Source organism: Quercus suber, unplaced genomic scaffold, assembly GCF_002906115.3.
Source record: "Quercus suber isolate HL8 unplaced genomic scaffold, Cork oak 2.0 scaffold_394, whole genome shotgun sequence".
NCBI classification, from domain to species: Eukaryota; Viridiplantae; Streptophyta; class Magnoliopsida; order Fagales; family Fagaceae; genus Quercus; species Quercus suber.
In genome coordinates this window covers 253,186-277,849 of record NW_027069846.1, presented here as the reverse complement: position 1 = coordinate 277,849, position 24,664 = coordinate 253,186, and the positions used below count along the sequence as shown (strand labels likewise).

At 34.0% G+C, this 24,664-nt stretch overlaps 1 protein-coding gene across 1 annotated transcript; it reads left to right on the top strand.

The window, feature by feature from the left end:
- The first annotated feature begins 9,341 nt into the window (after window positions 1-9,341).
- Window positions 9,342-11,632, top strand: LOC112022423 (uncharacterized). The gene is made up of 2 exons (XM_024055020.2): window positions 9,342-9,661; window positions 11,191-11,632. Exons 1-2 carry the CDS (start codon window positions 9,463-9,465, stop codon window positions 11,457-11,459), a joined length of 468 nt encoding a protein of 155 aa, XP_023910788.1. The 5' UTR covers window positions 9,342-9,462; the 3' UTR covers window positions 11,460-11,632.
- The last annotated feature ends 13,032 nt before the right edge of the window (window positions 11,633-24,664 follow it).

Genomic DNA, 24,664 nt, shown 5'->3' with positions numbered 1-24,664 from the left:
TGAGTTATTTGAGACCGCTCATCTACTACGCCGATTTCATCGTCTTGTCGACGTGACTTCCTCGTGTGGACATGGGAATGGCTGTTGTATGAAGTTGTCGACCAATCAAATGACCAACATAACCTTAAAATCCATTATAAAAAAACATAACCTTAAATTCTTCAAAATTATCCCGTATACGACCAAAAAAATAATAATTATAATAAATAAATAAACCAATATGATTAAAATTATAAAAGTATGAGTTAAAATATATTGAAAAATATTATGTCCATAATATTTTCACAACCCGATTATAGATAGATAGTTATTATTACCTATAATTTAAATTTATTATTAAAATTATTTTTTTGTCTCATTAATAATAACTCATAAAAACCTGTAACTCAAAATTTATTGTGAAATTATTGTAAACATTATATTTCTCCCTTAAAAATGTCTAATTATCCCTTTAAAATAGAATTGAGCCCCTAATTATAACTCTCCTTTTTGTTCAAATTAAAACATAATTGAGCCATTGGCTAAGTAATTATAAAGACAAGTTACTTTTTGTCTTTTACTCTTTTCATTTTCTATTGTAATTTTTTTTTTTGTTTACATTTGATAAAATCTTATAGTTCAATTTGATAACAATATCTGATTATGATACTATATTATTTTCAATTTTTCTTACAATAAACACATTTTTATGAAATAATATAAACTATTACATAAAGAATTTAAGTTATTAACATGTTTGAAAGGCAATTTTTTTTTTAGAATATATTTTTTCTCTTAAGTTAAAACATCTGTTTCTTTATTTTTATTTTTTTTCCTATCCTTAATTAACAAATATCGATAAAGTAGAAAAAAAATCATTTCTATTGTTTTCATGAGGTTTGGCGTATAAAAGATATATATATATATATATAAATTCAAATGTAAAACAATTTATAAAAGTGATATTAGTGATTGACTCATGTGAAAATGATATTACTATGATTAAAACCGACTATATTAACAATTATGAAAAAATATTATATCTTTGAAATTATTTAAAGAAAAAATATGTGAGAGATGTGGCAAACGGGTGGATCAAATCAGGTTAATCAGCTTGTGGGTCGGGTTGGGTTCACCCATATTTTTCATATGAATTTTTTTTATAAAGAAATTAAACAACGTGTATTTGCTATTTGGAAAGTTACGCAACAAATTACTTGATGTAAAATGCATTATTTTGAATTCACCGCTCATATCAAGAACGAGCTCAACTAAATAGATTAATAATTATTCAATAATTTTAAAATTATACAAATCTCAATATTACTAAGGAAAACAAAATAGTACAAGGATAAGTAAAACAAATACATAAATTTCATTTCTACACAATATAAACACTCCAAAACATAAAACAAAATTACAAATGCCTTATTGGATAACTAATTTGACAAAGAATAAAAACATATAAGAAATTTACAATATTGAAAACTAATTTTATAATCTACGATCAATTGTGGTTAGCATTCTATTTCTATTTGAGAATATACATTAAAGTTTGATTGTTTACTTATTTATACATGGTATCTTTTATGAATATCATTTTATTGTTAAGTAACACACACTTCAGGAAATATCATAATTTATCTCCCTAAACTATAACCCTTTTTATGCTTACTCCCTGTTGAGGGTCATTTCTGTAAAGCCAGCCCAACCCAGCGAAGCAGGCAATAAGACTGGCAGGCATGGAATAAGACTGTTAGGCCCAAGCGGCAGAAAAGATAGGACACAGGCCCATAACACGAATAAATGGGTCTTGAGGAAGTAAATGGGCCCAAAGGGCCCGGAAAGAAAGAAATGACACCCATGGGCAATGTATGTTATGAAAAAGCAAGAATGGGCCGCGGCAGGCCCAAGGCAATGTAAACAAAGAAAGTAGGGGATAATGGCAAGCCCATGAACCCTAAGAATGAGAATGAGGAAATTGGGCCGAGGAAGCCCAATTGAGTTAGTAAATGCCCATGGGATACGAAGTTAGTAAATGGACCAAGGAAGTCCAAAAGAAGTAAATGGGCCGGATAAGCCCAAGTGAAAAGAGAGGGACGTTGGAGCCCACGAGCAAGAACACCAGTGGCCATATTAAGCCACTGGGGGAAAGAAAGGAACGGCAGGCCTGAAAAGAGGCCTAGCAGGAACAAATTGCCACGACAGGAAAGGCCAAATAACATGATGGGAAAAGAATTGGGTTGAAAAGAACACAAGGCCCAGTACTTGGCAAAGCCCAGGCCCTATGGGGACAGGAAATCAGAACAGCAACTCGCGGGAAGCCAGAAACGGACAACAGGCGATGCAAGCAACGTCTCCAACCCACGGCAGATGCATGAACAACAGGCAGCCTTCAGACATAAACCACACGCAAGGCCCAGACACCACCAGCCTGTACCCAGCCAATACAGGACATGGTAGGGTCATGGGTCAGAGGTAAGAGGGCATGGTTTGGAGGTGGGGAGAGGGGAAGACCTGTTTTGAGGTCCTTGCTCAGACTCTTTTGGGGAATACGTCCTGCTGGGATGGCATATCACCCAAAAGAGGCAAGGCTAAGTGAGGACCAATAGGTGCATGCCATGAGGGATAGGAGAGAGAAACATCACCGCGACAGGACAAGGTGCCGCGGCAGACTAACAGACAAAACGTTGTCTGTGTCTGTGACAGAGGGGCTCGCAGATAGCAGTAAGGGTCTGCGAGTGCGCTCAGACCAGACGAAAAATGGTTAGAGGGTAGAATAGTAAAGAATCGATCTCGACAAGCTTTATAAAAGAGCGCCTCTGCCATATGCAAAAACAACAGGAGGCACGAGAGCAATACAACGCAACTTAAAAAAAGAGAATACTCTGTAACTTGCTTAGAAAAACAGAGGAGAATAATACTAAAAAACGACCAAAGTGGAAATTACTAAGAAAGGACTAGAAAAGAAAGAGAGAAAGAGAGAAAAAACGGAGCAAGTGAGAGTGGCATGCACTGATAGGCCCCTTCCCTTCTCTCCCTCTCGAATCCCTACTCTCTTCTACAGTTGTTTTGAGAAGCGTCCATTCAGGTCCGCCTCCCTCAAACCTATTAACTTCCACGGCAGGAATCCCGTTTTCCTTTCCTCGGAGGTTAATTGCGGGCGTTCTTTCTCTTTGGCCTTACTCCTGCGGGCCAAACTGAATTTATTTACATAAACTGTAGATTAAATCTTCATTACCATTTGCCCATACTATTTATTTGTCAAAAATTGCTAAATGTTATTGTAGTTTGGTCATTTCTTATTAGAAGAACTATCTGATCATTCCAGAACACATGAGTTTGCTTTATCAATTATATCTGTCTGCCGCAAGCTCTTCGCTGGAATAACCCAGTCTGCGGTAAGTACCCTCCTGGCAGACGAGGCACAGTTCGCGCACAAACCTGCCAAGTTGAGTTCCAGTTGGCCCGGTCTCGACTCCTGCAACCTAGAACACTTGGGCCTACATTCGCAAAGGGTCAGCCCAGCCCAACATAAAAAAAAAAAAAGGCCCAACACTCCCCTAAACTTATGAGAATGAAACTCTTTATCTCTTAAACTATACCCCATTTATACTTACCCCATAAATTATGAGAATACACACTTTTCTAAACGATTACCCATAGGATAAAGTGCAAAGTGTTACATAGGTAATAGTCTAAGAAAATAAGTGTGCATTCTCATAATTTAAGGGGCAAGTATTACACAAATAATAGTTTAGGTAGGTAAATGTGAATTCTTAAAGTTTAGGAGATAAATATTAAAGGGAGTATAATTTAGGTGGAAAGTGTAGTTTCTCTTCTTCTTTTTTTCTTCTTTTTTGTATTTTTTATGTTCATATCCAATAATTAAAAGGGTTTTACTAACGTGTGCCCTTAAGGTATACATTAATAAACTATTTTAGAAATTTTTTTATAAAAAATAAAAAGATATCAATTTTTTCACAACTTTTTTAATTTTTCAAAAAATATTTTTAAAAATAAATAATTAATGTGTGCCACCCGACCCTAATTAAGAATTCCCCTGGAGCTGGTATTCTAAAAGACCTTAAACCACGTAACCTAATTCCCTAGATTACCAAATCCCCAGAGAATGGTACTTTGGGCACGTACAATGTTGATCATTAATAATTTTATCCCATAAATAGTAACCAAAACAAAAGTCTTCACAAAACCGTAGGTTTCCAATAGATATCATATCAGATAGTACGTACTAGTACGTATGTAAAAGGTTTATAATATAAAAAATGAAGATACGTATGTTAAAGAATTTGGGATGACCCAGAAAGCAAAAGTTATACAAATATGATTGGCTCGCAACACTCTACAGCGCCGCCGATGTATTGAAGTTTTTGGCGAATAATCGCGGAGCCTAACAAAGAAGTGGGTCCCATTTGACATCTGCGATGCTACGTGTGCTTCTATTCGGTCCGCCAGTATAAGAACCAAACACTATCGTGTGATGTGTCGTTCCCACATGCGTCACTCAGATTTGGTAAAGTTCTTTCGGCTTTTTATTATTATTATTATTATAGTCTCTCTTTGTCTCTCTGATGATGTTTTTAGATAACACCAAACAAGATCCAACGGCTCAAATGCATTTATTCTCTACTTGTGGTGGAGGATAATGGGCCTTGTTGGACCCTACCACGCCCGACATCTCCAAAAGTATTTTTTAAGCTCTCTTCAATTTACACGAATTTTGCCACTTTGTTTCTGAACTTTAAGGGTTGTTTGGTATTTAAACAATTATTTTTAGTTTTTAAATAATATTATATGTATTTTTATACACTTTTTTACTCATTAGTATTGTTTAAAAAAAATTAAAAATTATTATTTAAATGCATGTACTAAATACTCCCTAAATTTTATGTCTATTATTTAATAGTTTAAACTTTTTTAAAGCAATGCTAGACGACAAATAATCACATAATTTTTGTCACAATTTGTCATGTGAGTGGTGGAGGTGTAGATCCATGAGGTGAGTTGTGATAAACGTTGTGTGATTGTTTGTGATCCTAACATTATTCAACTTTTTATAATAGTTTAAGAGTATTCGCATTAATTCGTGTAAAAATTTATGTCTATTTTAGTGTAAGAATATACTTTTTCTATTTTATATACTCACTTTTCAAAACACTCTATATTAGATTATTTATTTTACATTACATTTTATTAAAATATCAATTTTTTAAATGTTTATATTTCTTTACACACAACAAGTATCATCCATTTTCTTCCTTAATCCATGAGGTATGTAAAAAATAAAAAATAAAAAAATAAATGTAAAATAAATAGTTTCAATATAAATTTATGTAATTATTGAAATAATAATATATTTTTACACAATTTTACATAGTATGATGTTGGTGAATTTTGAACTTAATTAGCTAAAATATGGTATTTTTTATTATTATTATACAAGCACTAATGTGAGTGCTCTAGAAACAATTATTTATTTACTTATTTTTACAATAGTTTAAGAATAAAAACAAATGTTTGTAAAGTTTAGGAATAGCAATAATATTTTAGCATTATTTTTCCTCTTTTAGAGATTAGTGACACATGGCAAGATCTTACCCACTAGTGCTAAACAGACTTTTTTTGGTGACTATTCCAAGCTGCCGACTAAAGGCCAACCGAAAATGGTAGGCAAAGAAAAGGAAGAAGAAAAAGAAGTTTGAGTGAATGAGAAGAGCTAAACGGGACTGGTCCTAGTGATGAAAAGTCCATGTGAAAATGACTCATAGTATAGGTAAAGGGGTGGTTGAGCTTATAATTGGTTTAAAGCTTTGTTTGTTTGAATAAGGAACATTATTCAGAAGAGAAGAATAGACATGCTTTCTCTAGTTTCCACTCGTTTTGGCCTATTGGAGCTGCTCAGCTGTTAAACACGTTCAAGCTAACGAGAAAAAAAACTAATATTTGCATTTATTCCCCCTTTGAATTGGTCACCTTTCAACAAGTTTGATGTAATTGGTGCTATTATTTCCAAGCTTGATCGTATTTTCCGATTCATGCATACCATTTTTTTAAAAGATTTCAATATGTTAAATATGTTATGTAATGATTGAATGATGAATGAAAGTATAAAAATATGAAATGAAAGAAAAAATAAACACAAAAATTTACGTGATTTGAGCCTATGTCCATAGTAAGAAAGTCATTGACAACTACACGTTGTTACTAAGTACTTATGTTACAATGAACTTAATGTATAGTTTATATACTAAAAACTACTTGACTAACTAAAACTAATATGCTTGTTCTACACGTATATGAGTCTATAATTGGTTTGGGCCAAATATATTTAACACGATCAAAGTTCAGCCACGTTTAAACTCTTGCTTCATAAACACTTCGGATGATGGATTTAAAACTCTCCAGCTCAAAATTGCACTTTCTGATCATAAAGATTAATAAAGAAACCGACCCTTTTGCCAAAAAACCTAAATGGAGTCAAGCAGGGTCAATTCAAAGAAAACTCAGGGGAACGCCAATTGCTACGGACTTTTTTTTCTGGTGAGGAAGTGATTCACTGATTCTCCATCTCTAGCCCAAAATTGAACCTTTTTCATTACAAACACTACAAATGACAACGGCCCTTTTGCCACAACCCAAATGGAGACAAGCATAGTCTAAAAGAAAGCTGTGAAATGCCATTAAAAAAAGGGTAAAATTTGGCGAGAAAGTGAGAGAAAGAAAGGAGTTGTAATATATTTATAGAGAAAATACAGTGAAGATTACATTTTTGGATTGCCATATCACTTCCTATTTGTAGTTGGATGAATCTAATTTAGAGGCAAGCTCGATCTTGTCATCTAATTGCTTTGGATTGCTTTGTTTAGTTGGGTAGAAGTTGAGTTTGTCACGAGAAAATTGCAAATAATAAAAAATCAATGGCTTGGTAAAAATGTCGGTAATTGCCTAATTTCTACAATAACACTACAAAAAACTGGAGCTATAGCAGTATTTTTACTAGTTAGACTCTATATTGAAATGTGACACTCTTGGCTATTTTCTAGAACTCTAGGAGATGAGATTAGATCCAAGAAAAATGTGGTAATTTGCTAGTTGAATTTATGTCGTCAAGGTACCCCATCCATTCAATGTCGGAATAAGCGACAAGAATAGGAGAGGATGATTGCCTCAGCAGTAGTTCATCATGAGAAATAGTGTGCTTGAGATAATGTGCTTTAGCAGTTGAGCAAAATGGTGGGGTGATGAATACATTGACAGCCTTTGTTGATGGCGATTGAAATGTTGGGGCGTCAATACTCTAGCACACCAATTGTGCTAAGGTACTCAAAAGTCTCAAATGGGTAACCTCTGCAAGGTTGTGAAAATTGAGATTTTACTTTGGATCGAAAAAAAAAAAAAGTTCTTTAAGATCTATTTAAGGATCATAAGATTTTGTGAAATATGAAAATATTTATGAGAAATCCTATCTAATTTTTAGGAATTACAGCACAAAATTATTACCATCAAATAAGATAGGGATATAGCTTGAGAACCTTCATTTTAAAACTAAAAGCCAACATAAATAAAATCAAAGTGAGTTCCAATTAGCTTAATCGGTAACATTTTGGATGGTTGAATAATAGATCTGAAATTTAATCTATGTTTACACTAAAAATCACTTGATGTTTTGATCTAATGATAAAAAGTTATCATCAAGAGCAGACACCATAGGTTGAAAACTCTTTAAAAAAAAAGTAAAATCAAAAGAATGAATCAATATTAAATCCTAAAAGAATAGAGAAAAAAAAATCTCACATTTTAAATTCTTATTTCTATCTTGTTTTCATATTTAAAAATAATATTATAAAGCTCAAACAACTAAAAATGAAAATGTTATATTCTCATTCAACTAAATCCTATCATGGATAATATTAAGTTGATTGAGAATTCAAATCCTATCATGCTGTCATTTCAAAAAAAAGAAAAGAAAAAAAAGATAGATAGTGGCATAATATTATAATATCAATGTTTAGTTGGCGGCAAATTGATATTTGATATTACTAACATACCACTGAAAATCAAAGTTTTGTAATTTTTATTTTTATTTTATGAGATAATATAGACAAAAGACAGGAAATGGGAAAAGAGGAAGTGAAAAGACAAAACTTACAACACTAACACTTACAAAAGGGCCTAATATTTATAAGTACTAACGAGACTTATAAACGGAAAACTCACTAACTAACTAACTGATGTAGTACTTTAGATCGCTTATCTTTTTCTTTTTTTGAGATAATATAGACAAAAGACAAGGAATGGGGAAGGAGTAAGTGGGAAGACAAGACTTACAAATTTTTATAATTAGCAAAGTTGTTTCCCTAATATCCAAATATTTTGTCAATTACTCAATTAGTTGTTAGGTAAAGCAATATTTTGTTTTAGGGTTTGTTTGGAAACAACTTATTTAGTTGAAACTGAAATTTTTTTTGCTAAAAGTACTATAGAAAAAAGCTAAAAATTAGCTGAATATTACAGTAGGACCTATAAATAATACTAAAAAATACAATGAGACCCATAAATAGTAACAAAAATAATTAAAACCTCTAATAAGTTGTGAGTTTCGTCACTTCTCCTACACCCTCTTAGCCTTACAAAGTCTATTTAAGTTCATTAGGCACTTGCAATTCTCAAAAAAAAAAAAAAAAAAAAAAAAAAAAAAAAAAAAAAAAAAAAAAAAATAATTCTCAAAAAAAAAAAAAAAAAAAAAAAAAAATGAAAAAGAAAAAGAAAAGAAGAGGTTCATTTGTCATTTGGACCTAAAATTTATGTGGGCTTCTAATGGCACCTAGAATGAAGATATTGTAGTCTATCCCACCTTTACAGCTTGGGCTTTCAACCTAAGTAACCCAAACCAACTCCACAATATTTAGTAGTTTAAAAAATATATATATGTATTTTAAATTTGTTAGTTTAAGTTCTTTTGAATTTTGCGATTTAGTTCAAATTCATTAATTTGATTTATTTAGCAATATCGATATTTAATTGATGAAACTGAACTATTAAATCAAAATTTTTAAATCATAATCATTTGGTGAATAACGAACTTAAATGGTTGAACTCATTTATATTATTATTAAGTATGACAAAATGATCCCAATTCGACAACCCAACCTAAGCTAAAACAATTTTTGCGAAGTTGGATCGGAGATTTCTCAACTCTACAATAGTCCAGATTGAATTGAAACTCGAAAAATATCGCAAACCCGACCTAACTAAATCCATACAAATGTGATTTTTTTTTTTTTTAAACCAATACACACGTGCGGCACGCTTAAACGACGTGAACAAATGTGAGACCAGCATTTGCACACAGAGATAAGAGAGACACGTGTGTTCTATCCAAATAGGACCAAACTCCAGACACTTTTCGATTCAATACCATCATAGCATGCTTTTTTGTATCAGAATCTTAGTGGGATTCTAATGGATATTCAAGCTCGACTCGGAAGCATTACATCCCATACTTTCTGGTCCCCAAAACAAAAACCCATTTCATGTTCTTCTTCTTATTCTTCCTCTAATACCTACTCTCCTCTCGTTTTGTTCTGCTCCCAAAGGAATTTTCAACAACCTCAAAACAACGATAATAACAACAACGACAACAACAACAACAATAATAAAGGTACGACACCCTTTTTTTTTTTTTTTGGTAGTACTTTTAAAACTTGGGTTTTGCTATTTCATATGTAGATTGCTGTACTAGAATATTTGAGATCGATGAAACTTATTATTGAGAAGTTTTGGTTGCAAAGTAAGAGTAGTGCTTTAATGAACGTTTAAAGTTAATTGTTTTGTGGCTAGTCCCAAACTAGAAAGTGAAAGCTAGAGCTGCAGTTAGAGAAGTTATTACATAGTTAGTTAGTTCAAATGCCTATTTAATGAAATTTGAAGAATGCATTTATAGCTCAATTGGCACCTCTTAATGTTGCCAATGGAGATTTCAAGGGGATCAAATCCTCCATTGTTGTGATTTTCTAATTATCAGGGAAAAAAAAATGAAGAAGAAGAAGAAGAAGAATAGAAGGGAATGCATTAGCAAAACAATGCAATACATGTTGAGATGGCAATGTATTAATATGGGCTTGGAAAGGATGCTGTGTCACAATCTTGAAGGATATCATAACTATTACTACAACATAATATTCACTTGTATGCCTTAAAAAGCTGTTCTTTCTAATTGTTGAGGTATTAGAAATGTTGCTGATTTTCTTGGTGTTTTTTTCAGTCCATTCTTCCAAGTTCTAAATTGGTATTAACTTGGGATTGGTTCTAAGTAAGATCTACTTCTCATTTTAACTAAGGTGTAATCTCTTGTAATCTAAGCAAACTCACTAAAAATATTTGACCTTGGAATCACAATTGCATGATATCGGTTCCTTTTGGGAATTCACGTGTGAAGAACTTGAGAAATCAATATAACATAATTGGACTCAAATTGATAAGTTTTGAGTTTTTGGGTTAAGTGGTGTTGCTCTATCTTATATTAAGACCCTTTTATAGTTGGAGAGGGGACAGTGTGCACGTGGTTCCCATGGATGGAATATGGGAGCCCATTAATGACATGGGGTGAAGGAAAATAAAGCCCATAGGCAAGTAGGAGCTAGTAAGACTTGTTCATGGCTCATGGTCCAAAAGGCGAGAGTTTCTGAAACTCACAGCAGGCCAATAACTCACATGTGAGTGGGAGATTATTGGGTACTCACGTGTGAAGAACTTGATGAATTAATATACCATAATTGGACCCCAAACCGATAGGCTTAATTAAGACCTCAATTGGAGTCTCTCTAAGGTGTTATCTCCCTAACAAGTTTATTGATATGAACTCAGATTGGTATAGGAAACTACCCATTCATCTTTATTGTAATTGGAATAGAGCACTGTAGCCTTGTAATGGCATATATAACTCTAGCCAAATATCTATCTTCTAGCTCTCTGCCTGACCACTTGCTTTTACAATGAGTGATTGTTATGTAAAGAAATAATTAATTACCCTCTATTTTGGGTTTCACTTCATTAATTTGTGCATGTGCATTTGATACTTTATATATGTTTATGCCATTTTCATGAATGTGGCTTAACTAATTATGTTGCTCGTCAGCCACTGCCAAGAGATTAGAATTCTTACCAATATTCTTTGCGCACATATCTCAGGTGATAAATTCTCTACAGACTGGGACAAGGCCTGGTCTAACTTTAAAAAGCAAGGGAAAAAGAGCCTCTTCTCACAGTTTTCTCCTGACAAGTACGTCAGCTGGAACCCTACGCGCTCAAACTATCCACTATCTGAGGAAGTTGATCCTGTCAAGAGAGCAGAGAGGTCAAATCTCATGCTATGGACTAGTCCAAGGTTTACACTAGCAGGGGCCATTGTGATAGTCACATTTCTTTTGGTCTACACCATTCTTGCACCAATTAAGTAATTGTACTTGTATTTTGTTTTCCTCTCAGAAAGCACGTCTATCTTGTAGATCTGTGATGGATGTTTATATAAGGAAATGGGCCTAGGAGTTGAGAAATAAATTTTCTGTAAATGCAATGACTTACTATTCTTACTTATGTTATTTAATCCAATTGTCCTTCATTTTCTAAGGCAGTGAGCTTTCATCTGCATTGCCATTGTGTATTGGGCTATCAATGATATTTCTGATGCTGATGTGAAGAGGTATGCAATGCACATGCTCGCCAAACAATATACAATGATACATGCAACAAATGGGCTTTTTCGGGGTGGGGGGTTTTGTAGCCCAATTTGAAAGTAGTTTCAGCAGGATATTACGTTTGATTTCAGAACTAGGCTCCTTTTGATGTTGCTCTGGACTTGAATGAATTGTCATGCACTTTCTCAAGTTGGATCATTGTTTGTAAAGATGTTTATCTGGTATTGCGAGTTATTGTATTTTACCCCCCCACCCTTCTCTTTTCCTCTTGTCTAGAGCAGTCAAGTCAATGCTGAAAAGAAACGTGGACTGAAACTTTTGAACCCAGTTCTGATGGGAAGGACCTATAGTTCCTCTGTCCTTTATGCAGCATATTGTTTAGTTGCAGACAGTGAACCAGTATCAGGAAAACCGAACTGGGAGACAAGGAAGAAATAATAGTCCAAATTTTTAAGATTGATCTTGGCTGCAATGAAAATACTTCTCAAATAAGCCATCTGTAGCAAAGTAGTTTGAAGAGAACAAAGCATCTACTCTTTTGATGAATTGAGACTTTTAATTTTCAATACAATCCTTAGTTATTTTCCTCAGCCTCTAAAGTTTAAATGCATCAACATTGCCTTTCGTTTTATATTCCACTCAGGATCTTGTTTGGTTTTTTATTCTGCTTGGGATCTTTGCTCTCTGTAAATGGTTTTTGCAGAACAATCTGGTGTGCAATGTGAAATCAAAGGTAGCAGCACTGCACCCTGCCTGCTACCATGATAAGCCGCCATGGCAACAGAGAGAGGTCCACAGGCACAGCAACTCATGATGCTAAAATGAGGATAATGTGAGAGTTGGCCTTGAGCTAGTGAAGAACCCATGTTAAGTGGGCAACACAAGCATTGGCTTCTTGATGATTATGTCTTGGGGTTCAGCTGAAGGAAGTGATTGGACTGAGGTGCCCAGCCCAGCAGTCACCAATTTAGCTTGCCAATAGGTATGTAGCCTATGCAAACTAAGTGTTCCTCGTTTTGTGGCATGCGTTTTGTGCCCCTTCCATAATGGGTACAATTAGACCCCAAATATGGTTTTATCCTATTCAGTTTCCACCTTTTGTGCTCCTTCACCACAGGAAGACACCTGTTACACCTTTTGTGCTCCACAGGCACAGTAACTCATGATGCTAAAATGAGATGATGTGAGAGTCGGCCTTAAGCTAGTGAAAAACCCATGTTAAGTGGGCAACACAACCCATGTTTCTTGATGATTATGTATTGTAGTTCAGCTGAAGGAAGTGATGGGACTGGGGTGCGCAGCCCAGCAGTCATCAATTTAGCTTGCCAAAAAGTATGTAGCCTATGCAAAATAAGCGTTCCTTGATTATTGCATGCGTTTTGTGCCCCTCTCATAATGGGTACAATTAGACCCCAAATATGGTTTTATCCTATTCAGTTTCCAACTTTTGTACTCCTTCACCACGGGAAGACACCTGTTAGGTTTGTCTGCTTTTCCACTTCCAACACATGTCTTGTCCCTTTCATTTGGGGACAATATTGCAACTACAGGAAAACGAAGATATTACCTTTATTTGACACGGCAGAGAAATTTCAATATCTTAATATGCTCTGTTCTTCTATTCTATACCATAGACCTTGACTTATCATTAACTTTGTGTTGCTAAAAGCCAGCCATCACAATAGTTTTACACTTTTACCTTGTCTCGTTATTACATGTAGGTAGTTCAAATTAGTTATCTTGGATTAGACCCAGATGCCAAATTGCAATGTAATCTTTGTCTAGACATATATTGTGTGAGTGTATGAAACAAGTGTGTACATAATCTAAAATAATCAACATAAGAGATACTCTGCGGCTGAGCATATCATTAGAAAATGTCAAAATTATTTACTCTGATCAACAGTACGTTTACTGCATGCTAATAAAGATTGTGTTATAGACTGAGGGGCCACCAGGATTGCCCTGAATCCATCTTATAGCTGTGAATCACTAGAGGAAGCAAGCGTCACAATTGACTACATTCAAATTGAAATATTAAAAGAATGAATAATAAAACTTGCTCATGCAACATATTCTTTTCGTCCATATTCTTAGCAACCAAACAGTAACAGGAAAATAGATCTTTTTCTACAGTAAACACTTCAACACTAGTGACCCAAGTTCCAAGCAGGGCTCCCATTTCCCATTATATATGTCTGGCTCGTCACTCTCCCCTCTACACTCACTTTGTATCACACCAAAGCTAATTCATCCTTTTATTCTGTTTGAAAGTACAGATTCTTGTGGCTCTTGCTATTTGATAAAATGGCTGCAGCTAGTGGAACATCCAATCCTGTAAACAGAAAGCAGACCAGACTTCCTCCAAAAAGAGGTCAGATTAAAGTTGGGATATTTTCCAAGTTTGTCAACATGGTAGTCAGAGTTGTGTCAAAAGCAAGAAGAGGGCAGGAGAGAAAGAAGAAGGTGGCGCAGGAAACACAATCTCCACAACCACATGGCTCAAAGCACATGGCTCAGAAAGAGCATTGTGATATCTTGCTGACATGAGCTCCAACAAGCATCGTCTCTCAACATTGCTTTGGGTTTTGCTGAATTCTATGCCTTTGCTTCACCATATGGCTGTAGCACGAGTCTGCTTTGTGGGAATAGCCTTAAATTAATATTAGTACCTCTCTCTCTCTCTCTCTCTCTCTGTGTGTTAATATTTAAGGCTACTGAAATAATATTACTAGTCTCGTAAATTCTGGGTTGAACTGTTATTTTCTATATATTGCTTCTGCATAAACATCTCTCTTTAGTCTTTTCATACCTTTCTTAAGGCATTTAGGTTAGAAAGAATAATATAAGAGAATAATATTTGATGAAGCAGAAATTGTCAGTCCAGATGAGACAGCAACCTCATCTCTGTACCTGAAAATGTCGCACAAAGCCTTCTTTAGGTAGTCACCAGTGTGGTGCCTGCCAAAGAATCTTCGACGATAAAGTTAGCATATGGAAGTTTCAAGAGAGTATCAGAGATCAGAGTTATGGCATATTTTAGATTGTGTGTACCTTGTATTGGTTTTGTGGAGTGTCTATATATGGTTCTGCAGCCTCTAGCCATTGTGGCTTTAATGCCTTTCTTGGTACTCTTTCATGCTCAGTAATGCAGGCTTTGATGGGCTTCCAAAGGTCTATACAGTTGGTCTTGTAACCGTCCGAGGTATTGTCTACTACATTAAATGGCTTTCCTCCATTTATCAATGATGTGGAGATGTGGACAGAGATGTCTGATTAGTTGGTTTGAGCAAAAGGGTTCGTCGGTCCCATCAATATTAGAGACCATTTTTTTTCTATAATTTTTTTTCACAACTTGCTAATTTTAGCCATTATAATTTAAATAACATAACTTTATAGGCTTATTGTTGACATTTTACGCAAGTTTTTTAACCATTAAAATGAGCTAATGAACAATTCGGAATTGCCATAACATTACAGCAGGTAAGCTGGCAGACCAAAAGTGTCTCTACATATTTACGTACATGTAGGCTTTTCCAAGATAAAAATGCCTAAGTTCCTCTGTTTTCCAGTTAGATTCATGCTGTATATGATGGCTAAATGTTGAATAGGAATCTTACAACATGTAGGCCAATGCTTTTGTTTGGTGTTGGCTAGGCGTGTCAGTTGACAATTATCTTTTTCTTTTTTCCTTTTTTTTTTTAGGAATTGACAAAATGGTAGTATAGTTAAGTAAAATCCCAATTCTGTGATTAAATTCTGGAACTAAGTTGGGCAAAGTATATATTAATTTCTAGTCTGTTAAAAAGAAAAGCTAAATTACAAATTGCATCATCTAATTTTGTCTAAAGTTCAATTTAGCTCTCTAACTTCATTTCTGTTCAATTCAATCCTCTAACCTTCAACTTTGTTCAATTCAATCCTCTAACTCTTTCAACTTTATTCAATTCCGTCCTCCCGTGTCAAAATTAAACCAGTAAGAATGACCAAAACGACTTGGTTTTATATTGAACAAACAGAGTCCAATGGAATGACCAAATTGAACAAAATTGAAAGTTAGAAGATTGAATTAAATGAAAGTGAAGTTAAAGGACTGAATAAAAATTTTAGGCAAAGTTGGAGGATTCAATATGTAATTTTGCAAAAAAAAAAAAAAAAATTGCAAATTTTCACTGGTTCTTACAACAGAAGAAGTAATCTTAAGGGGGGAAAAATCTGCAATCTGCATTTGAGTAATTTTTCTTTTATAAAGTGGTATTTTTCTAACTTCAAGTTACAATTCGATGCATATATAAATCATGTGCAGTTTAATTTCGTCATGAAGGAGAGTTTACATTGGAATCTCATGAACAAGGTCCCCTCAACGTATAATATGCCCCCAAAAAAATAATAATAATAACATAACATAACATATATTAGTTTTTAAAAAAAAAACCATAAAAGGCATAAACATTTTTTTGTTGATGGATAGAGTTTCAACTTTCAATCTATGGTGTCAGTGCATGCTGATTGTGCTGTTTATGATGACATGATCAACCTTTATTAGGGGTTATAAAAGTTGGCAAGTCTTTTTTGAAAAATAGAAATTGGTAAGTTGATCATGTCATCTAATAAAGCGACTTTGTTAATTATAATGGCAAAATTCTCACCTCATTAAGGGGAATATTATATTACATAGATAGAGAATGGCCAAAAAAAAAAGTTAAATACAAAATGAGGGGTGGCCATAAACGTTGGCATTCCACTTCCATAAAACATAAAAATACGAAGTAATTGGACCAAAAAAGTGCTACCTCAAATTGCCAATATATGTCCACACTCATTGGTTTTGCTATAAAGATTTTTTTATAGAGTTTGTTTGTTTGATCGATCAGCTCTTAATTTGTTGATTGACGTTCAGTTTATTGGACTACTGGCATTATCATGAATTTATGTGGAGGACAGTTTACAAGTGCTGTCTACTTTCAGTAATATAAATCTTAGTGGTTGTCCCTTCAAGCTCACCCAGGTGATAAGTTCAATGAACTTGGCAAAACTTCTTGTAAATCCCGGGGATTTTTAAGAAAATAACAACAAAACCTAAACAATATTATTAATTAGGCAACGTTTCAAACATATTGCATTTCTAACAATTCGACTTCAGAGGAGTCGATTTCACTGTTCACATCTATTTTTTTAGATAAAAAAATCGAGTTTTTTGTAGGCGTATTCTACACATAGAAATCGACTTCAGTGGAGTCGTCTTCAATACAAAGAAAACGACTCCAGTGAAGTCGTTTTCCTTGTATTGAAAACGACTCCACTGGAGTCGTTTTCTTTGTCCAAAACCCAGAAAACTTCGTTCTTCGTTCTTCGTCCAAAAAACCCCAAAAAACTCCACACGGCACCACCAACTCCACGCAAACCCCGACGAGCGTGACCGACGAACGACGAACGAGCGCCTGGGTTTCTTGCCGTGACCAACGAACGAGCGCCTGGGTTTCTTGCCGTGACCGACGAACGAGCGCCTGGGTTTCTTGCCGACGAACCCAGGCGCCGATTCTGACCGACAAACCCAGCGATCCCATGCGCCGTCACAGAACCCAGCAAGCGAACCGAGCAAACGAACCGACGAGCAAACGAAGGAACACGCTCGTCGGCGCCTGGGTTCGTCGGCGCCTGCGTTCGTTTGCTCGTCGGTTCGTTTGCTCGGTTCGCTTGCTGGGTTCTGTGACGGCGCATGGGATCGCTGGGTTCGTCGGTCACGGCAAGTGTTTTTTGGCGCATGGGATCTCTTCTGGGTTCGTCGGAGAAGGGAGTCGTTTTCAGTGGAGTCGTTTGTGTCTGGACAAAGAAAACGACTCCAGTGGAGTCGTTTTCAGTACAAGGAAAACGACTTCACTGGAGTCGTTTTCTTTGTATTGAAGACGACTCCACTGAAGTCGATTTCTATGTGTAGAATACGACTACAAAAAACTCGATTTTTTTATCAAAAAAATATATGTGAACAGTGAAATCGACTCCTCTGAAGTCGAATTGTTAAAAATGCAATATGTTTGAAACGTTGCCTAATTAATAATATTGTTTAGGTTTTGTTGTTATTTTCTTAAAAATCCCTAAATCCCGTCGTTTCAAGTTATATCTACTGTACTATCGGTCCATAAAATTTTAGAATATTTTATGAGTAGAGAGTAAAACAGTTTTGCAAATGCTACCGCACCAATCCCTTACGAAAAAAAAAAAAAAAAAAAACAACAACAACAACTTGATAGCTTACTGTTTTAGTTGATTGGAAAAATAAAAAACTTATTGAAAATAGAAATTATTCCGTTCACTTAATAATAATATATCTTAGTTTTCTCTCACATAAACATAAACCTTATGTACAAAATCTACACATATTGTCCATCTTTTATGTGAGATGAATGTATAATATAGTGCATACATGGAATAATTTCAAAACAAATTGACGATTTTTTGCAGTTAAAATAGATTTAAACTTTGAACCAATAAAAGGCTTTTAAAGAAAAAGAGTTGTTTGTGGGGGTGTGGTGGGTAAGGGTCGGAGTTCAAGTTTATAGGAAGAAGTTTTACATACATATATATTTAGATTGGATTAGAGTAGAATTTCTATCTTGTATAAATAAAATAAAATAAAATAAAAAGTTGCACCTATTTTTAATGTAGTAATCAATAATGCTACAGAGTACACTGACAATTTTTTTTTTTTAAACTATAAACTTCACATTATTGAAGTAATCAATCGTGAGTGATAGAGAAAAAGTAGTGAATCCATAAGTATCAATTGTGGATATCACTTATGGTTGATGACCTGCAACAATTATAACCACCTTTAACAATTATGAAATTTGTTGAAAAAAAAGTTATGATGGTAGTGTAGTAATTCAAAGGAAGAAAAGGAAAGAAAGATAGTAAAGTTACTGATTAATAAAGTACGACGGTCTCCTCCTAAATGTGTATTTTCAAACTTCTATCCAAACATCGCAATTTATTTTTGACACGCCATTAGGGTTAGGTAAATTATTTTGCACTATAAGTCATAATACAGCCTTTGAAGTTTTGAACTAGGATAATTGGCTTAGATATTTCTAACATATCCAAAATGTTTTCATCCAACTATCTTTTCAAGTTCTACATGTATTAAAGTTATGTAAAAGAAAAATAAATCACACAAAAGTAAATAAAAGAAAAGAAAAGAAAAGAAAAGAAAAGAAAACATGACAAAATATAGAATCTAATCATGTTTCCCTGATATCGATAATTTCTTTCCCAAGTAAAGTGACAAAAAAAATTATCAAAGAAGCTAAAAACTAATTTCACTACCATCAAAGAAAATTCTGGGAGAGGAAAACTGTGTGGAAACCCCCGATGATGGTTTTTTTGGGAGAAAATGGGCTTTTATCCCTTTTGCACAAAAACAAGCAGCAAAATGCCCATATTCTAAAACTATTTAGCAAAATGCTCATATTTTAAAACTTGATTTGGTGAAAATCAAGTTACTTGAAAAAAACGACATGGAACTCAAGTTCCATGTAGTTTTTTTATTTATTTTTTTTTTTTTTAGTTTGATTGCATATAACTCGATTTTCTAAAAATCAAGTTTTCCATTGAAACTCGATTTTTAGAAAATCAAGTTTAAAACAAGGGCATTTTCCTAAATAATTTAAGAACATGAGCATTTTGCTACATGTTTTCTGCGAAAGGAGTATATCCCCATTTTAGCCTGGTTTTTTGAAGACTAACTTTGATGGTGCTATGTTTGGTGATCTAAATGAAGTGGGCATTGAAGTTGTTCAAAACTAAGGGCGAGGTGTTGGCACCCTTGTTAGAGAGGAATCCCATGCCATCTTCTGTGGTTATTTTGGAAACTCATGCATTTAGAAGAGTGGTCTAGCTTGTTCGTGAGATTGGCCTTCAAAACTCTGTTTTTGAGAAATCGACTAATGCTCTTCAGCATAGGAATTTGTTACATTCCTCCTTTGGTCACTTAATTAGAGACATTCTATCTTCTGCTAGCTCGTTACAGAGCCTCTCTCTCTCTCTCTCTCTCTCTCTCATACTTGGGTAAGGTAATGCTTTGGCTCATGTTATAACCAAGAGAGCAAGACTTTCTTATTCTTTTCATTTGTTGGTTTGAATGGAATATGTTCCTCCTGATCTTTATAATTGTTATCTTCCTAATTTTCAAGTCAATGAATAAATTGCCATCTTTCTCTCAAAAAAATAAAAAATAAAATTACTATCAGTAAAATCTTTGAAATAATAGTAATAATTACCGTATATTCTTCTTCTTCTTCTTCTTCTTCTTCTTCTTCTTCTTTTTGGAGAAGGTAAGATAGCTATATTCAGTAATGAAATCATCCATCAATACATGGTTAAACACTGATGAAAATTCCTCCATGCATACAAGTAAATCGTGAGCTTCATTAGCTCTTTTAGCCAAAGACACCATTTCCCTTGGGTTTAACATGACATAAACGATACTAACTCAATATGCAAAAGCTAAGTTATATATTAGTTTCAAGGATGACATTGCCATTACATGGTTTGGTCCTTGCTTGGTTTTGAAAGTGCTTTAATGACTATTATATATATATGTGTGTGTGTGTGTGTGTGTGTGTTCTTATGACTGAAGATTATTTGTTTAATAATTTTTGGACAAAATTTAGTTACAAAATTGGATGTGGCCTAAAACTACAATCTTACTCAATATCTTTTGATTGGAGGTGAATTTTGACAAATCCATCATTAGATTACATTTTCTTCTTATATTCTTCATACTTGCAAAATTTCTTAAAAATTAAATATTAATAGCTATATCATTAATAAATTGTTTGAATTGCAAGTTTTTGTAATTTAAAATAATGCATAAAATATAAGTTTATAGATCATATAGTAAATAATATCCAATTGACATAAAATTTGACATGTGTATTAAGAGCATAAAGAACATACAATATTTTTGAGAAAGTTTCAACCTATGAAATATGCTCCTGATGATAGCTCTTTATCATCAGATCAAGACACCAATCGGTTTTTAGTGTAAGTGGAAATTGAACCCTAGATCTCTTATTTAACTATCAGAGACTTTACCAGTTCAACTAACTGGAATCCACTAAAGAATATACAATTCAACGGTTAAATTTTAAAAAATATGTAACAATGTTTATTTTATTTAGTAAGGTTGTAATTTTAGATTACAACCAATTTTGTAACTAAACTTTGTTCATAATTTTTATTACAAAAGGTAAATAATATAGAAAAGGCTGCACTATTATAGGTACTTTAGCATTTCTCTTTAGCAAACCAACCATTATTTTTTGGGCGAAAGAATTGCTAAATCAGTGTATAAGGCACTCAAGAATTAAAGAACATCTGGGACCACAAAGCATTCATGAACGCCTTCATCATCAAATCAACCGTCCATCTCCTACTTATTTTGGCCTTGACTTATCTTATCTAATACGATGTCCTTTGCTAAGATATAATGATGTCTCGCCAATAACACTATCGCAATCGCAGGTGTGTGGTGGTAAGAGTTTTTGTAGCGCTTTACATGATGCTTGGCAGGAGTTCAGTAGTTAGAGTTGTAGTGCTTCAACAAATGTGTTGTACTCATAACGATAGTTTCATCAAGGCTCCAATAGTACACATAGTATTACCCTTACTGTTATATGGCGTGAACTCGATGAGTCCATACCGAAGATCCCATTTTTTATTCAGCAAAAAAAAAAAAAGATGTCTTGCTAATAACATATGAAAATTTTATTACTTTTTATAAATAAGTTATACATATGCATTCAGCATTTTCAAATTTATGATCTCACCCTCCATATTATTTTAATAAAAAGGAAAATATTTTATTTGAATTATAGTTCATTCACAACATATATGTAACGGTACATTTCTGTCAGTTAAGATTGTAATGCTTTGAAAATTTTTCATTAATTATTTCACGGCTGTGTCTATTGGTTCTTCAATGATCAGCCGATGATTGAACCAAAACTGAATTATGTTAATTTTTTTTTTCTTTCTTGGAATACAGCAATTGCTAATGAGAAGCGTTGAAACTTATCCAGACGCGTTTTTTAATATATTCTGATATTCAAGCTTTGTTTTTGGAAGAAGAGAGAACCATGTTTCAAGCACAAGTCATTGGTCACTTCAGAGATGGGTTCCTGAGCTTCTTATGTTTCGATAAATTTCTTAATATCATATCTCAATATGATTTTACCTCCCCCACCCCAAGAATTTTTTTTTTCTTTTTTTAGACACTAGAAAGGAAAATGGATACCCTAACGTCCAAAACTATGAGGAAATGGGAGGAGAAGGTAAGCTAAATGTACTAAAAATTTAAAGATAATTTAAAATATTCAATAATGCCACTGGGGTTTTATCTTGTCAATTGTCATCATCGATCGTTCAAATGGTAAGACTCTCAAAATATATTGAATTTATATATTGAGTGATGGTAGTTATATATTGTACGCATGTATGAGATACACATTGTAAAATCATGTTTTGAAAACACAATTTCATCATTTCACATTTGTAATTGAAATGGCGTTTTTAATATATGATTTAGCTTATATTGTGTAGGACAATGTATAAGTTAATGTGTGCAATAATAATTAACACTATATCTCCGCCGACAATCAAACATTGGTTGCATTACATACAACCTATTTATAAGATAATTCTCTTCAAACGAGGGGTCTATTCCCACTCATGTGAGCTCATAAGCTTTTGTTTGTCTTACTCTTATGTGTATCAGCCACCACCACAATTTAATGTTATCATATGAACCCTGATATCTTTTCAAAGAAATCTCAAAACACTTTCACATAAAATAAAATAAATAAATAAAAAAGAAATCTCAAAACAGAAATCCCATACCACTACGAAATCAATTATGCATGCAGTGCAGAGTCGTCCTTTTATGTCTGCTTTGCTCATGTACGGCTGACATCCTGATGCACACGTATGCAAAGTGCTAAAACCATAAAAAAAAAATTATACATTTTTGTCGCTACATAATGAGTTAGTAAGTTATAAGTAGTGAAGGTATAGACTCATATAAACCGATAAATTTTTCTTTGCCACTCATAACTTATCACGTTACAAATTATGAAAAAAAATTACGTAATTTTGTATGGTCCGTCATTGTTCTTGCCTTAAATTGAATCAACAAAATTTTGGTATTTTTATTGTGAACTCCATAGTGGAATTAGGAATTTAGGCATGATTATTATAATCCCAACTCCTAAGTGGGCCAAGTCCTGAAGTACAATGTTAGGGTGAGAAGAAACACAGAAGTAATGAAAATTTATCTTTGTTCCCTTAGTGGTTGCCTGATTGGATCTCTCTCAATGGAACTTTTCCATTTCACGCGGCTCATTTGGATTTAGATGCGTTAATGTTGTGTCTGTTTCTGAGTCTTGTAGCCGACATTTGGATGCACAATTCAAGTCTTTTAGGAATTTGTCCCCACTCGAATAAGCCCCATCAATTTCTGGGTTAGACCCATTGGTCCCATATCCATATCACACGTGCAATTCCTCTCATTGTTAGGGTGATTTCCCCTTGCAATTATTTTGGTAGGGACCAATATGATTCAAAGTCCTTTCATGTTTTTACTTGGGATTAAAGCCTAGAGGCCAACAATATAGGATCTAGATGAATTTTTATTTGTTTTCACATGGCAATAAAATCATAACTTAACAAAGTTGCCATTGGGGCTTGTAAAACTCAATTATATTGTCTGATTTTTCAGTAAAGAAAATCTAGAATCGAATCTCTCCCTCTCAGTTGTTATTATAAAAAGAAAACAAAAAACAAAAAAATGGGTCTCGATTTATAGTGATTGTGATCATAATATTCTTTCCACACAGAAAAAGGGAGGAAAGAAAACGATAGTTTACTTGTAATGTAATAACTGGAAACTGAAGTGATTCTTTGTTAGTAAGCTGTAAAAGCGCACTGAAATGGCATATGATGCTGAATCAGAAAATTCATGATGAATCATAAGTTGCCGGATATGTAATCTTCTGTCAAGCTCTAAACCATTAACAAAAAGATGATATGTGTCCATCATGTACAATGCACACGACTCACTTGACTGATTAAGATAAGAACAATTGTCATCTTTTTATTGGTGGTTAGAGCCTCAAACTCTAAGATTAAGATTTCAACGGATGAGAAATATGTTTGAAACCAAACTTGATCCAATATAAGATTTCAACGGATGAAAAATTTCCTGGAACCTTCTCCTATAGTGATTAGGTGATCACTGTTTAACATTTCTTTAATACCAGGGAAATGAGCATATAAATGTTAGGTTTATCCCGTATCAAGACTGGACTTTGAGAGTCCACGGGGCACTGTAGATTGTAAGACTTTCATGATTCATCGTCGGTAAAGTCAGAGAGGACGGTGATGACGGCTTTCATAATATCATACTTTCACGGAAGCATAAATTTCTCTTTCAAGAACCGTTTTACTGCAATAAATTGCTTTCATCAAATCTTGCCCTCTATCTCTAACTGCGATAATGATGGTGGAGATGGACCAGAGAAAGTTGAGGCTATTTGTCTCTCAACTTTTCTTGTCGTCACATAATTGTCCTCAGCCGCAAGCAACACTGTCTCCCAAGAACTAATTTCTCTCATCATCACGGAGTCTCAAAGAAAACCATGTACCAATGGAGGATGACAAGCAGAAACCAACAAGAAGACCACCAAGTGGTCCCAAAAAAATAATAATAATGCTTAATCTTAAAGGAGATGAATTGCTATTATGCTTTCAAATAAGGGTTGGGACTTGGGATTGAGTCCTGTGCATTGTCAATTGCACAAGACACGTAAAGATGTGGACATGTGTCCAATTTTAGACACGTGTCCATATCCCAACATATTCAGTGCACTAATATATTGGACACAAGCTGTGTCCTTCAAATAATTCCCAAGAAA